General features: G+C 40.8%; 1 protein-coding gene across 9 annotated transcripts in view; it reads left to right on the top strand.

Moving 5' to 3' along the window:
* The window catches only part of Atxn2 (ataxin 2), a 92,297-nt gene that overhangs the window by 41,905 nt on the left and 37,739 nt on the right, over window positions 1-12,653 (top strand). For 8 of the 9 annotated variants that reach the window (XM_041648273.1, XM_041648271.1, XM_041648268.1 and 5 more), the window contains exons 6-9: window positions 4,150-4,274; window positions 8,667-8,758; window positions 9,555-9,752; window positions 11,098-11,276. In XM_041648273.1, the coding sequence (XP_041504207.1) occupies window positions 4,150-4,274; window positions 8,667-8,758; window positions 9,555-9,752; window positions 11,098-11,276 (594 nt within the window). The remainder of the gene's footprint in view (window positions 1-4,149; window positions 4,275-8,666; window positions 8,759-9,554; window positions 9,753-11,097; window positions 11,277-12,653) is intronic. The other variant, XM_041648272.1, reaches the window with a different exon arrangement.

Below are 12,653 nucleotides of genomic sequence, written 5' to 3'. Positions count from 1 at the left end.
TTCTCTGACTGCCACATATGCATTGTAGCTTTCACATACAGTGCATGAATACATGTTAAAATACAAGAGATAAGTATGACCCCCAATAGCATCAGTAAGTGTTTGAACAGGTCTGTAAAAACATTTAGGTTTCACAATTTTAAAACATTTATTATGTCCATGACAAGTATGAGTTCAGAGGACTATCTCTGCTTTAGCCATTTAGTGCCAAGTCTCAATTTTATAATAAGAAAACAGTAAAAAACAATTCTTGAACAAGTTTGACTGTTGTTTTGTTTTATTTCCTCCTCTTTTTTTGAGGCAGCTCGAAACTCACAATGTATTTCATGCTGACTCAGTTACTTGCATGAGCCAAAAAGTCTGGTGAAGTTGAACATTTTCTCCAAGATAAAAAGTTTTCTTGAGTTTGAGGAGCAGAATATAAATGGGGCAGAAGAAAAGGGTTTCCTTCCAACCACCACCAGGTGGCATCAGTGTTCCAACCCACAGATGCTGGTTTGTGGGCAATACATGAAAGTGGGGGTTAAGTGTAGACCTTCCCTCCCTCTAGTATGGAGGCCTTTATAAGTTGTGTGTTTATAAGGCAGTGGGTGGGACACAGAAATAACTCTTTTCCTTGTCTAATAACTTTCCATTTACTTTCTGTGGCCTTAACTTCCTCAGAACTAGCTACCATGTGTCTGTCACTGACTATGATACTGCATTTTGCTTTTATAACACTTAGGTCTTGCTGTAAACCACAATAGAAAATTGATAGACCTTCAATTGTGGCAGGGACTTGTTCTGCCTGTGACTAGAATGTGACTGGGATTCCTGGGCACCAGTAGTGATGATTTTAAAGTTCAAACTGCTATGAAAGAAACACTGTACATTGATTGTACAGGTGGGACCGTTCACTCTGCCATGCTGACTGTTGCTCAGAGTGTGGAACAGAGCACTCAGCTCTTGCTTCCCTTTAGATCATGAGAGTATGTTGTCCTGAAGTCTGGTACTTAGGGCTGAAGCCTTTCTTCAAACTGGCTTTAGAAAACTGCTTGCTTTATGACGGAGTGCCATTCCTTGTGGTCTTTTGTGTCTTTCTTGCTCTCATTTTTGCCTTGAAATAAAAGCATACTGCTAAGTTACAGTGTGTGAATACTCACTCATTCTTTTTGTAGTATGCGGTAGTGAACATGAAGCAGGCCAGGCAAAAATGCCCTCTTAGTACAACTTGCGTCCATGAATAGCAGTGGGAGTCTGATTCTGGGAACCTCCACAGGCCTGGTCATTCCTGTGCTGTTTCTGAGTAGGCTTCTGTCTGATGCTGCTCAGGATTGGGACACACATACAGTAGTTAAAAGTCTTTGGGTTAGTTTTGTGACTGACCTTCTCCCCCCTCCCCCCCCCCCCGTGGTATTTGGAGTGGAGCTTTTGGTTCATTCCTAATTTTTTTTTTTTTTTTTTTTTTTGTGAGACAGGGTTTCTCTGTAGCTTTTGGAGCCTGCCCTGGAACTAGCTCTTTTAGACCAGGCTGGCCTCAGACTCACAGAGATCCGTCTGCCTCCCGAGTGCTGGGATTAAAGGTGTGTGCCACCACCGCCCGGCCTCATTCCTAAATCTTCTAAAGTTTGAAGTTTTCACATACCTCCCCCATAACAAGGAAAGGTCAGTTTAAGCCACCTGTGGCACACATCTGTCTATATTCATGAGGCTGAGGGTGGGTAATCTCAGAGGTATAGGCCACCATACTAGGCTGTATATTTAGCATGGTTCTGCGCCCCCCCCCCCAAAGACTGGCTCTGGGACAGTCTTCTAAACTTTAACTTTTATCACGTATTCTTCTCCTTTTTTCTTTTCTGTGTCTCTTTCTCTCTCTGTCTCTTTCCTGTGGCATTTTTTTTTTTCCTCCTCCATGCAGGTTCTTAATGTATGTACTGTACAGCAGTGAACCTCTTACCTCAGTCTCCTAATGTTGGGGCACAGCTCCCAGCTGTGAGTTTGTATCTAAGCACATTTAAACATGTGTTTTTGAAAAATTAGTGTTAAAAGGACTTTGTTTATGAACAATGTTGCAGCTTTGCATAGAGATGAATATGACATGTTCTAATTACCTGTAGTCTGCTTTTGCGTTTTCAGTGCCTTTTAGTTAAAGGAATCTCAGAATCCTGTTTGCTATGTTGTCGGAATCTCTCTTCTTCCTGAAAGTATACTTGAGTAAATTAATTTTTGGTTGTTTTTCTCTTTATTTTATAGTTTTTGTTTTGGTTTTTTAAGACATACTTTCTCTAGGCTGTCCTGGAACTCGCTCTGTAGACCAGGCTGACCTCAGACTTAGAGAGATTCACCTAACCCTGCCTTCCAAGTGCTGGAACTAAAGACTTGTATTACTACGCCCGGCCAAGTAGATTATTTTGGTTGGGGTATGTGACTGTATTCACCTGAGGGCAAGTGCCCTCAGAGTCCAGAAGAGGGTCTCAGATCTTCTGGAGCTGCAGTTACAAGTGGTTGTGGGTGTTGGTAACTGAGGCCAGGTTCTCTGCAATGCAGAGCTATCTTTCCAGCTTCGTGAAGTAACGTTTGTCAACAGCTGATAGAGCTATCAGGAAGTAATGAAACTAGCTATTTAAGGCTATCTATGGCTTCTAGATGAAGATGGGGTGTTGAAGATGATCCATGTCTTGTTCTCTGCTAAAAGGTTTATCCAGAGTACAGCCCCAGTCTTCTGCTGTTCTGAAGGCTCCTGTATGCATTCTTGCCCCTTATAATAGCACCGGAGATATCTACTGGTGAGGTAGGCAGCTTTTTGCCTAGTGTGTGTGGTGCACATCATGTTTATACCCCTCATTTGGGAAGAGAGTAGGTTAGGGCTAGTTAGCCTTGCAGCGCTCTCCCTAAAATTTCTTGCTCACGTGTCTTACTTTGGCACTTCCTTGACCCTTGGGGATACTACGCCAGAGCAGTGCCAGATCAAACCCCTGGAATAGTCTTCCTTTGTGGAGCTACTCTAACCTTAATGCTGTTTTCTTGTCCTGCTCTTTGTAGCAACTTGTCATGAGGGTCAGGGCAAAAAGAGTTTGGGAGCTTGTGGTCTCTGGGGGAGCAGGTTAGAAACATTCCTGTGTTAGATGTGAGTGTGAACATTTAAGTGTTCACCTTTATCTGCAGAACAGTCCTAATGCTGTTTAGCTCTTTTAACTTCTACCTGTAGAAAGGGCATTTCTTTTCCTTAGCAGTGGTGTCACAAACTTATAAGCCAGGCTCAGGGATACAAGAAGGAGTGGTGAGCCTGCTGGAGACAGGCAGTACTGCAGAATCTGCGCTTCTTAAGGTGGTTTGAGGGGACTGTATTGGAAAAGGAAGGGTCACTTACCTCATGTATTATCAGAAGATAAGTTTGCTATGGACCCTGCATAGAGACCTAAACTTACAAAGTTAAAACCATTCTGCCTAATCACACATGACGGCACTTGCTTGTCATCCCTGCACTGTATTGATTCAGATGGAAAAGTGCTACAAGTTCAAGGACAGCCTGGGCCATCTAGGACTATACAGTAAGACACTGTCTAAAACAAAACAAAAAAAAACACAGAAACAAAAAGGAACTAATAGTATTTGGCTTTAAATACTTCAAAAGCGTGTCTTTTTATAAATTGTCTTTATTGAGAATATGTTTTTTTTGCGGGGGGGGGGGCATTGAGACAAAGTTTCTCTGTAGTTTTGGAGCCTGTCCTGGAACTAGCTCTTGTAGACCAGGCTAGTCTCGAATTCACAGTGATCTGCCTGCCTCTGCCTCCCCAGTGCTGGGATTAAAGGCCAGTACTGGGATTAAAGGCCTGTCCGCCACCTCCTGGTAAGCTATATATTTTTCCCCTGCTCCCTTTCCTTCCTCCCTTCTTCCATTCCACCCTCCACCCTGCCCCCTACACTCCCAATTTGCTGTCAAAGATGTGTCTTAATTGTGGATCTATTTCATGAAAGAGAACTTGAGCCCACTGCTACCTTGAATGCACTCTGTGCTTCACAACGTGGAGTGATTACAGGAAAAGCTTTCACTAGTCACCTGTGCTGTTGTTGACTGGATTATTGTTAGTTATTTAAATAGCCCAAAGTCATTTTCTCATGATTACTGGTTTTTATCTTAGTATTGCCTGTCTGTTGTCATCTTTACAGATGCTTTTACCGACTCTGCTGTCAGTGCCAAAGTGAATGGCGAGCACAAGGAGAGGGACCTGGAGCCCTGGGATGCAGGGGAGCTCACAGCCAGTGAGGAGCTGGAAGCCCTGGAGAATGATGTGGTGAGTTCCATCTGTGATGGCCCAGCGTGCTTGGTAGACCCCAACTATCAACAGGTCTGTGTCCTAGAGAGCGCATGAAGAGCAAAAAATAAGAATAAAAAAGCATTTCTTTTGTCTTCTTGTTTTTTTGTTTGTTTTGTCTTTTGTTTTTCAAGACAGTGTTTTGCTGTAGCTTTGGAGCCTGTCCTGGAACTCACTCTGTGGACCAGGCTGACCTCACACTCACAGAGATCCACCTGCCTCTGCCTCCTGAGTGCTGGGATTAAAGGCACGTGTCACCACTGCCCGGCTTTGAAAAACATTTCTTCTTAAATTGAGAGCTCAGCACTCATAAAATTACTTGTTTGTGATAAAATAGTGATAAGCAATTTACTACTGGAAACTAGAAGAAGTTAAGAGATGACAGCCTGTATTCTTTTGAATTCCTGTAATATAGGCAGCCTAAGGCAGGTAGTGTTTAACTGTGTGTTGGCTTTTCTAGAGATGAAGTCAAGTTGGCCTTTTTGTCTGAGAAAAGGAAAATTATTAAGATAAAATTTTAGGTTGGTTGTGGCATCTCTGGTGTCAGCACTCAGGAGGTAGAGGTAGAAGGATTAGGAGGGTTAGGATCAGCCTCCACTACAGAGAAAGTTTGAGGGTAGCCTGAACTCACAAAAACAAACAAACAAAAAATAAAGCAGCTACTTGTGCTGTTACCTTCTTTAATCTGAGGAGGTAGAGACAGACAAGTTTGTCTGTCTACACGGCTAGTTTGAGGCTAGCCAGAGCTAGCCAGTGAGGTCCTGCCTTGGGGTGGAAAAATAGCAACCACAAAAGATAAACAATTATGTTACATTAAAATTAAAGCATTGCCTAAATTCCTTGAACTTAAATTAGTATTGTTCTCTACAGAAACTTGTTTCTGAAATGTGTGTTCATCTTGAATTGTTTTTGGTTTTCTTCTGACATGTCATCTAGGCGTTATGATAGAACATAGAACTTTTTCAATTTTATTTTATTTTAGGTGTATGGGTGTATTGCATGTATATCTGTGCACATATGCCTTAGAGGCCAGAAGAGGGTATCAGATCCCCTAGAATTGGAGTTAACAGATAATCGTGAGTTTCCATGTGGATGCTGGGAATTGAACCTGGGTCCTCTGGAAGAGCAGTCAGTACTTATAAACACTGAGCCATCTCTACATTAGAGAATAGAGATTTAATGTTAAGCTGAGCCATTAATAAGGTTAAGTAAGCAAAGAACCTTGTATTGTGAACAGAGAACCTGAATTTACTATCTAAGGCATATTAATGTAATAAATAGTATCTTCTCTAAGAGCTCAGCTGGCTAATAGAACAGAACTGCCCCGGAAGGCTAGCATGGTTAATCTTCAAACTTTCAAGATTCACCTAAACTTACTATAATGGTTCTCAAATGCGTATCACTGCCCTTTGTGATGGGAAGCTGGTACACTTTTTACTCTGTTAAGGGGATAATAAGTTCCTTGAGGTTTTGTGGAGAGAGTAACACTGTTTATTAAAAATTAAAATTTAAAATTAAAAAATATTAAAATAAACTGTGGTTTATTCTATCACTACTACTACTAAGAATTGACTTAGATGATTGTGGTGGTGCATACCCTTAGTCTCAACACCTAGGAGGCAGAGGCAGTTGGGTTCTGTAAGTTCAAGGCCTGCTTGGGTTACACTGTGAGACCCTGTCTTTTTAAGAAAAAGAAAATATAAAAACAAAACATTTACCTTGGTCCTAATATATCTATAATACATGCAAATAATTATGTTTCAGGCTATTTTTGTTATTTCTGTTAGTAGGTACCCATTATGAAATCATGAATTTCTTAATAGAAATGCATTACTACCAAAAATTAGTATTCAAATGGGAAAGATACGTAATATACTTACTAACAGAAAAACCAAGTTTCAGAGTAGCAATACTGTATTTAAATTAAAACAATACATGTTTTGTGTGTGTGTGTGTGTGTGTGTGTGTGTGTGTGTGTATAAATGAGTTTATGTACACATAAAGACTAGAAGAGGTCATCAGATTCCCTGGAGCTGGAATTGTAGGGCGTTGAGAGCTGCCATGCAGGTGCTGCAAATCCAGCCTCATTCCTCTGCATGAGTACTAGATCTCTTTTGTTGTTAAATGTTTTATTTTATTATTATTACCCTATTTTTATTTTTTTATTTTTATTTTTTTTGCTCTGAGGATTAACCAAAGAATTTATTCTGATTAAATGTCATAGTTATCAGTAGAGACATGAAGCTGGGCTAGGCTTCTGCCAGTCTTGACAAGATGATTTTCTTTTTTTAATACATTTTTTATAGATATTTATAGAGCTCTACATTTTTCCCTGCTCCCCTCCCTGTCTCTCCCCTCCCCCCTACAGCCCTCCCCCAAGGTCCCCATGTTCCCAATTTACTCAGGAGATCTTGTCTTTTTCTACTTTCTACTTCCCATGTAAGTCTCTCTTAGTGTCCGCATTGTTGTCTAAGTTTTCTGGGATTGTGGTTTGTAGGCTGGCTTTCTTTGCTTTATGTTTAAAAACCACCTATGAGTGAGTACATGTGATAATTGTCTTTCTGTGTCTGGGTTACCTCACTCAAAATGATGTTTTCTAGCTCCATCCATTTTCCTGCAAAAATCAAACTGTTGTTATTTTTTTCTGCTGTGTAGTACTCCATTGTGTAAATGTACCACATTTTCCTTATCCATTCTTTGATCAAGGGGCATTTAGGTTGTTTCCAAGATCTGGGTATGACAAACAAAGCTGCTGTGAACATGGTTGAGCACATGTCCTTGTGGCACGATTGAGCATCCTTTGGATATATACCCAAAAGTATCTTAAGGGTCTTAAGGAAGGTTGTTTTCTAATTTTCTGAGAAATTCCCACACTGATATCCAAAGGGGTTGTACCACCTTGCATTCCCACCAGCAATGCATATTACTTTTCTTTAGACAAAGTTTCTTAGTTGTTAGGGTTTTTTTTTTTTTGTTTGTTTGTTTGTTTTAGACTAAGTTTCTCTCTGTAGCACTGACTTGCTCTGTAAACTTGGCTGTTCTTGAAATCAGATCCATTTACCTCTACCTCCTGAGTGCTAGGATTAAAGGCTTGTACCACCACACCTGGCTTAGCAGTAAGAGCTCTTAATCTTAAAACCTTTGTCTTAAGCCTGAGAAATTCCTAATAGTTGTTACTTACATGCCTTGAAATTTGAAGATGTTTAGTTTTGGTGGATATTTTTCTGTTTAGTATGGTGTATCATTGAGATTATAGAAGTCATAGTCTTCTAATTTGAGAGAGAGAGAGAGAGAGAGAGAGAGAGAGAGAGAGAGAGAGAGAGAATACACATGTGTACCGTGGCGTGCATATGGAGTCCTAAAGACAGCTTGTGGGAGTTAGCTGTCTTCCTTCACCACATCCTCTGGAAAAGTAATGTGTGTTCTTGACCACAGAGCCACCTCTCCAGCTTTAGCCTATCAGGATTTCAAAGGACAATTGGACATGGGAAAAGTGTGTGGCAAGTCATCTATTGATACCTGTCTCTGGAGATTCTTCTGTATTTGCCCAGTTCTTCCAGGTTGAAGAATACAGCCCATGTTTTGAGAGTGGCAGTTTCCTCCTTCACTGATGGAGGGTAACAGTGTTAGGTTGAGGTTGGAAGTTAGGTGTGTGGAACCCATAGCTATTGCTGAGATCCCTCCTGCAACTGTTTATGGCAGAGAGTTCTAAAACATAGCTTGTGTGGCATTACCCCATTTGCCTTCCCATTGCTTTATGCTGTCCTTCCTTACTTGTCTAGGGGAAGGGACAGTGGAAGGGCACAGTATTGTTCTCGTGTGGAAATCCAGTAGGAAAGATTTTGGCTGCTTTTTCTTTCCCACATGTTTTGGCTATCACAGTGCACCTCTTGTTCTTCTAAGACCCAGTTTAGCGATGGAAGTGGGGAAGGCTGTTAGCACAACTGAAGGGGAAAACTTTGACCCAGAGGCCCTGGATTCATAGCCATGGCTGATGGTCTAAGTTTTTCTCATATCCTCTCGGATAACTTATGTAATCACCTACTAATCTACGAGGACAATCTGTGTAAGAAGAGTTTTTTTCTAAAGAGTTGTTTGCTTTTGTTTTTTGAAATAGGGCCTTTTTTACTGTAGCCCAGGCTGTCCTTGAACTCAAAGCACTCTCCTGTCACAGTCTTCTAAGAGCTGATGTGGCAGGTATGAGCTATGTCTAGCTTTCTTTAAAAGATTTCTAAAGGCAAGTTTGGTGTTTTGGAAGAAAGGGGTGGGGTTAGGTCCAGCCAGTACAGTTTGTTATATGTTTTTGCAAAAATTGGTTGTAGCTGAATTAAAAAGTTACACTTTGAAAAATGATCTTCATTTTCCTTCTAGTCTAATGGATGGGATCCCAATGATATGTTTCGATATAATGAAGAGAATTACGGTGTAGTGTCCACATACGATAGCAGTTTATCTTCATATACGTAAGTTCACAAAGTTCTCTTTTATTCTAGCTAATTTGTCTTCATTGGCTTAAATTATATTATTGAATAAATGTTTCTGTTTTATTTTTACATTACACAAAACAAAAAAAGCTGTTGCTGGTGGCACACACCTTTAGTCCCAGCACTCAGGAGAAAGGCAAGCGGATCTCTGAATTCGAGGCCATCCTGGTCTACAGAGTGAGTTCCAGCTTGGCCAGGGCTACACAGAGAAACCCTGCCCCCAAAAAACCAAATGAATGAATAAGTAAAAAATGTGACATTTGTTTTTGTTAACTATTTAGACTGACAAACTCACATTAAAACAAGGGATAAGTTTTTTTGTTTTCAAAAATACATTTTGTCTTTTTAATTTGTAAAAAAGTTAAATTTAGGGGCTGGAGAGATGGCTCAGAGGTTAAGAGCATTGCCTGCTCTTCCAAAGGTCCTGAGTTCAATTCCCAGCAACCACATGGTGGCTCACAATCATCTGTAATGAGGTCTGGTGCCCTCTTCTGGCCTGCAGACATACACGCAAATAGAATATTGTATACATAATAAATAAATATTAAAAGAAAGCTAAATTTACAGGGATAGGGTTTGCACGAACTATTTCTTGAAATAGTAAATGTTCTATGTAATAAAAAAATGCATATTTTGATTTATGATAACAAGCCCCCTTACTTTGACAATGTCTCTGGTGACCCCATTCTCTAAACTTTCTTAATAGTTGTATGTGATCTATAACAGAAGTATGGCATTGAAACAAACACTCATGTCTTCTTTCCTTTGTGTTTAGGGTTCCCTTAGAAAGGGATAACTCAGAAGAGTTTCTAAAACGGGAGGCAAGGGCAAACCAGTTAGCAGAGGAAATCGAATCCAGTGCTCAGTACAAAGCTCGTGTGGCCCTTGAGAATGATGACAGAAGCGAGGAAGAAAAATACACAGCGGTCCAGAGAAACTGCAGTGAGCGCGAGGGGCATGGCACAAACACTAGGTATTTAAAGAAAACTCCAATGCAGACACATTCACCGGCTGTGTGAGAAGATGTAGTCCAAATGTTTCCTCTTTCATGAAGCTTAGGTAGAAAATGCTGATGGGTTTGTCGTAAGATTCTTTTAGAGAAAAGGTCATGATCATCTTGATATTATTTTTGGGGATGCAGCTCTCTGGAGTCAAGTGTTGAATATAAGAGGACCCAGCCCAGACACTTGAGGAGCTCCTTAAAACAAGAGTCAAAGGGACCCAGTGACTTGGTGGCCCTACACTCTGGTTTGCAGGGTAAAAGTCTTTTCAGAGTACTAGGGACATCTGGAGTGGGAATGCACTAGAATTCCTGTGTAGTTCAAGAGCCTCACCAGGAGGTGACATTTTTGATAAGATAATGGGGCCTGTTTGCCACTTGCAGTGTGGTAATTTATTTTTCACCTCTGCAGAAACATGAGCCTGTAAGAGAGTCTGGCCTCTTCAGGTGGAAGCTAAGAACCCAGGGACAGTATTTTGGATGGCATGGTACAGGTGGCAGAAGTACTTGTATGCCATATTTGTTTTTTGTTTTTGTTTTTTCGAGACAGGGTTTCTCTGTGGTTTTGGAGCCTATCCTGGAACTAGCTCTTGTAGACCAGGCTGGTCTCGAACTCACAGAAATCTGCCTGCCTCTGTCTCCCGAGTGCTGGGATTAAAGGCGTGTGCCACCATCACCCGGCTTGTATGCCATATTTGAAGAGTGACTTGTAGGTAACAGTGAGGAAAAAACACGCTCTGAGTCAGAGAGCTCTTTCTGTGTGACAGTATGCAGCTGAGAGAAAGTGGTTAACTGCTAGACTGACTGACTGTGAGAAGGCTGGAAATCAAGGAGGCTTGAGCCTTACTTGGAAATTCAGCCTTTCTGATGGTTGTTCTGAGAGCACGTGAGCTAGAAACAGTGTGAAGTAAACTTGGAGAAATGATGACTCAGTGGTTTTGTGCACTTGCGCGGCTTGTGTGTCTCTCATTTATTCATAAACATGTTGTTGAACATCTGCCACATTGTGGGTAAAACATGAGCTGCATCCTGTCTTCAAGGTTTTACAGCTGAGGTTTGTGACTTTTCTAATCATCATGGAGTGTCAGGGAGGTGAAAGTTAGCACAGCTTAAGCTGCTGGCAGGAGGCAACCCAGAGCCACGAGGCAGTGTGGTGGCTGCTCCTCTCCCTAATGTACCTGTAAATGTATTTTTTGTTTTGTTTTGTTTCTTTTTTGGTTTTTAAAGACAGGGTTTCTCTGTAGCTTTGTAACTTAAGTGTATTTTGTTAACCCCATACTTTTTAGCATAAATGACTTACAGGGTCTCTTATTTCCAGGGAAAATAAATATATTCCTCCTGGACAAAGAAACAGAGAAGTCATATCCTGGGGGAGTGGGAGACAGAGCTCGCCACGGATGGGCCAACCTGGACCAGGCTCCATGCCATCAAGAGCTGCTTCTCATGCTTCAGATTTCAACCCGAACTCTGGTTCAGACCAAAGAGTAGTTAATGGAGGCAAGTATTTTGACCAGATTTGTTAATATTATTGATCAAATATAGAGATATCTAAATATTTTAAGAGTTTACATAGTGGATAGGAGTGTGCATGCCGTATTTGGATTTTGTGGAGTAGTATTAATGTATAACTTAGTTTTGTTTTGTGGCTATCAGATAGTATAACATCATATATGTCTTTGGCACATTTAGAGGGACAACACGGTCCTGAGCTGTTGCATCTCTCTCATTCTCATTTGGTATAAAAACACTCCACGTACAAATTGGAAGCTCTTGAGGAGGTTCTCTATTTTAAAAACTGGTTAATAAAACTGTAGGCATAGTTCATGTGGAAGACATCCCAGTAAATGCAGATTCATTTTTATTAACTCTGATGGATTACCATTCTGTTTACTTCAAGGGAGAACTTAGGGTAGTTTATAATATCAGACATGAGCAAGAGTCACATGAATAAAATTATGCGAGAATTGGGGAAAATACAACACAGAACCTTTGGTTTCTGAGGGAAGGTGTTAGAGTGCAGCAGTTTGGACCTTTAGTAGGAAGGCACTTTCTGTAGTGTCTTCTGTCAGGTGAGCACAGATTATAGGTGTTAATAGACATCTGGTAGACTGAGTAGCAGAGATGAATTATATGAAAATATGGTAATTGACAGCAGTAGTGTGTTGTTACTCAGGGAAAAGAATGTACAGCCGGTTTCAGGTGTTGAAGGTTAGAACGGTGCAGGCTGGATAAGGAGGCTCACACCTGAGGCAGAGGGATGCAGTCAAGCCAGTCTAGGCTACAGAGGGAGTTTGAGGCCAGTCTGGGTCATGTGTGACCTCATTGTAAAGAAAGGAAGGGAGGAGAGGAATTTCAGATGTGTGAAAACAAGGCACGGTAACTTTCTAATTTTATCTCCAAAATTCCTATCCAAGTAAACCCTCTTGAGTATTTTCTCTACCTAGTAATGGTGGAAATTTCTTTGCTTACCAAGTAAAGATTTTCAGTTGTTTATGAATAGATTTTTTTCAAGTTAAAAATTTGAAGGGGGCTGAAAAAAGTGTGATATACAAGTGTGTGGAGCCCCCTGGAGCTAAGCACCAGGGAAAGGACCACACAGTGCCTGGCCTGTGCCCTGCAGTTTGCAGTTCTTTGCATTGGTATAGCAGGCTGTAAATACATGGGCCCTTTCTAGTGTGTTGAAATAAGATTTGTTTTACAAGAGTACCCAGTGCTGTTACTCCAGCATTCTAGAAAACAGTAGAAGGTTTTATTTCTACTTAAATGGGACTTGATTAATAAGCTTTGAAAACTGAAACTGTTCAAATGTAGAACTTATGAAAATCTCAGATGAACATAAGAAAACGGCTTTTTACATTAGATTCAGTATCTGCT

Source organism: Microtus oregoni, unplaced genomic scaffold (genome assembly GCF_018167655.1).
Source record: "Microtus oregoni isolate MIOR12 unplaced genomic scaffold, Mior012 000003F_ref0000135, whole genome shotgun sequence".
NCBI classification, from domain to species: domain Eukaryota; kingdom Metazoa; phylum Chordata; class Mammalia; order Rodentia; family Cricetidae; genus Microtus; species Microtus oregoni.
This window is presented reverse-complemented; position numbering and strand designations above follow the sequence as displayed.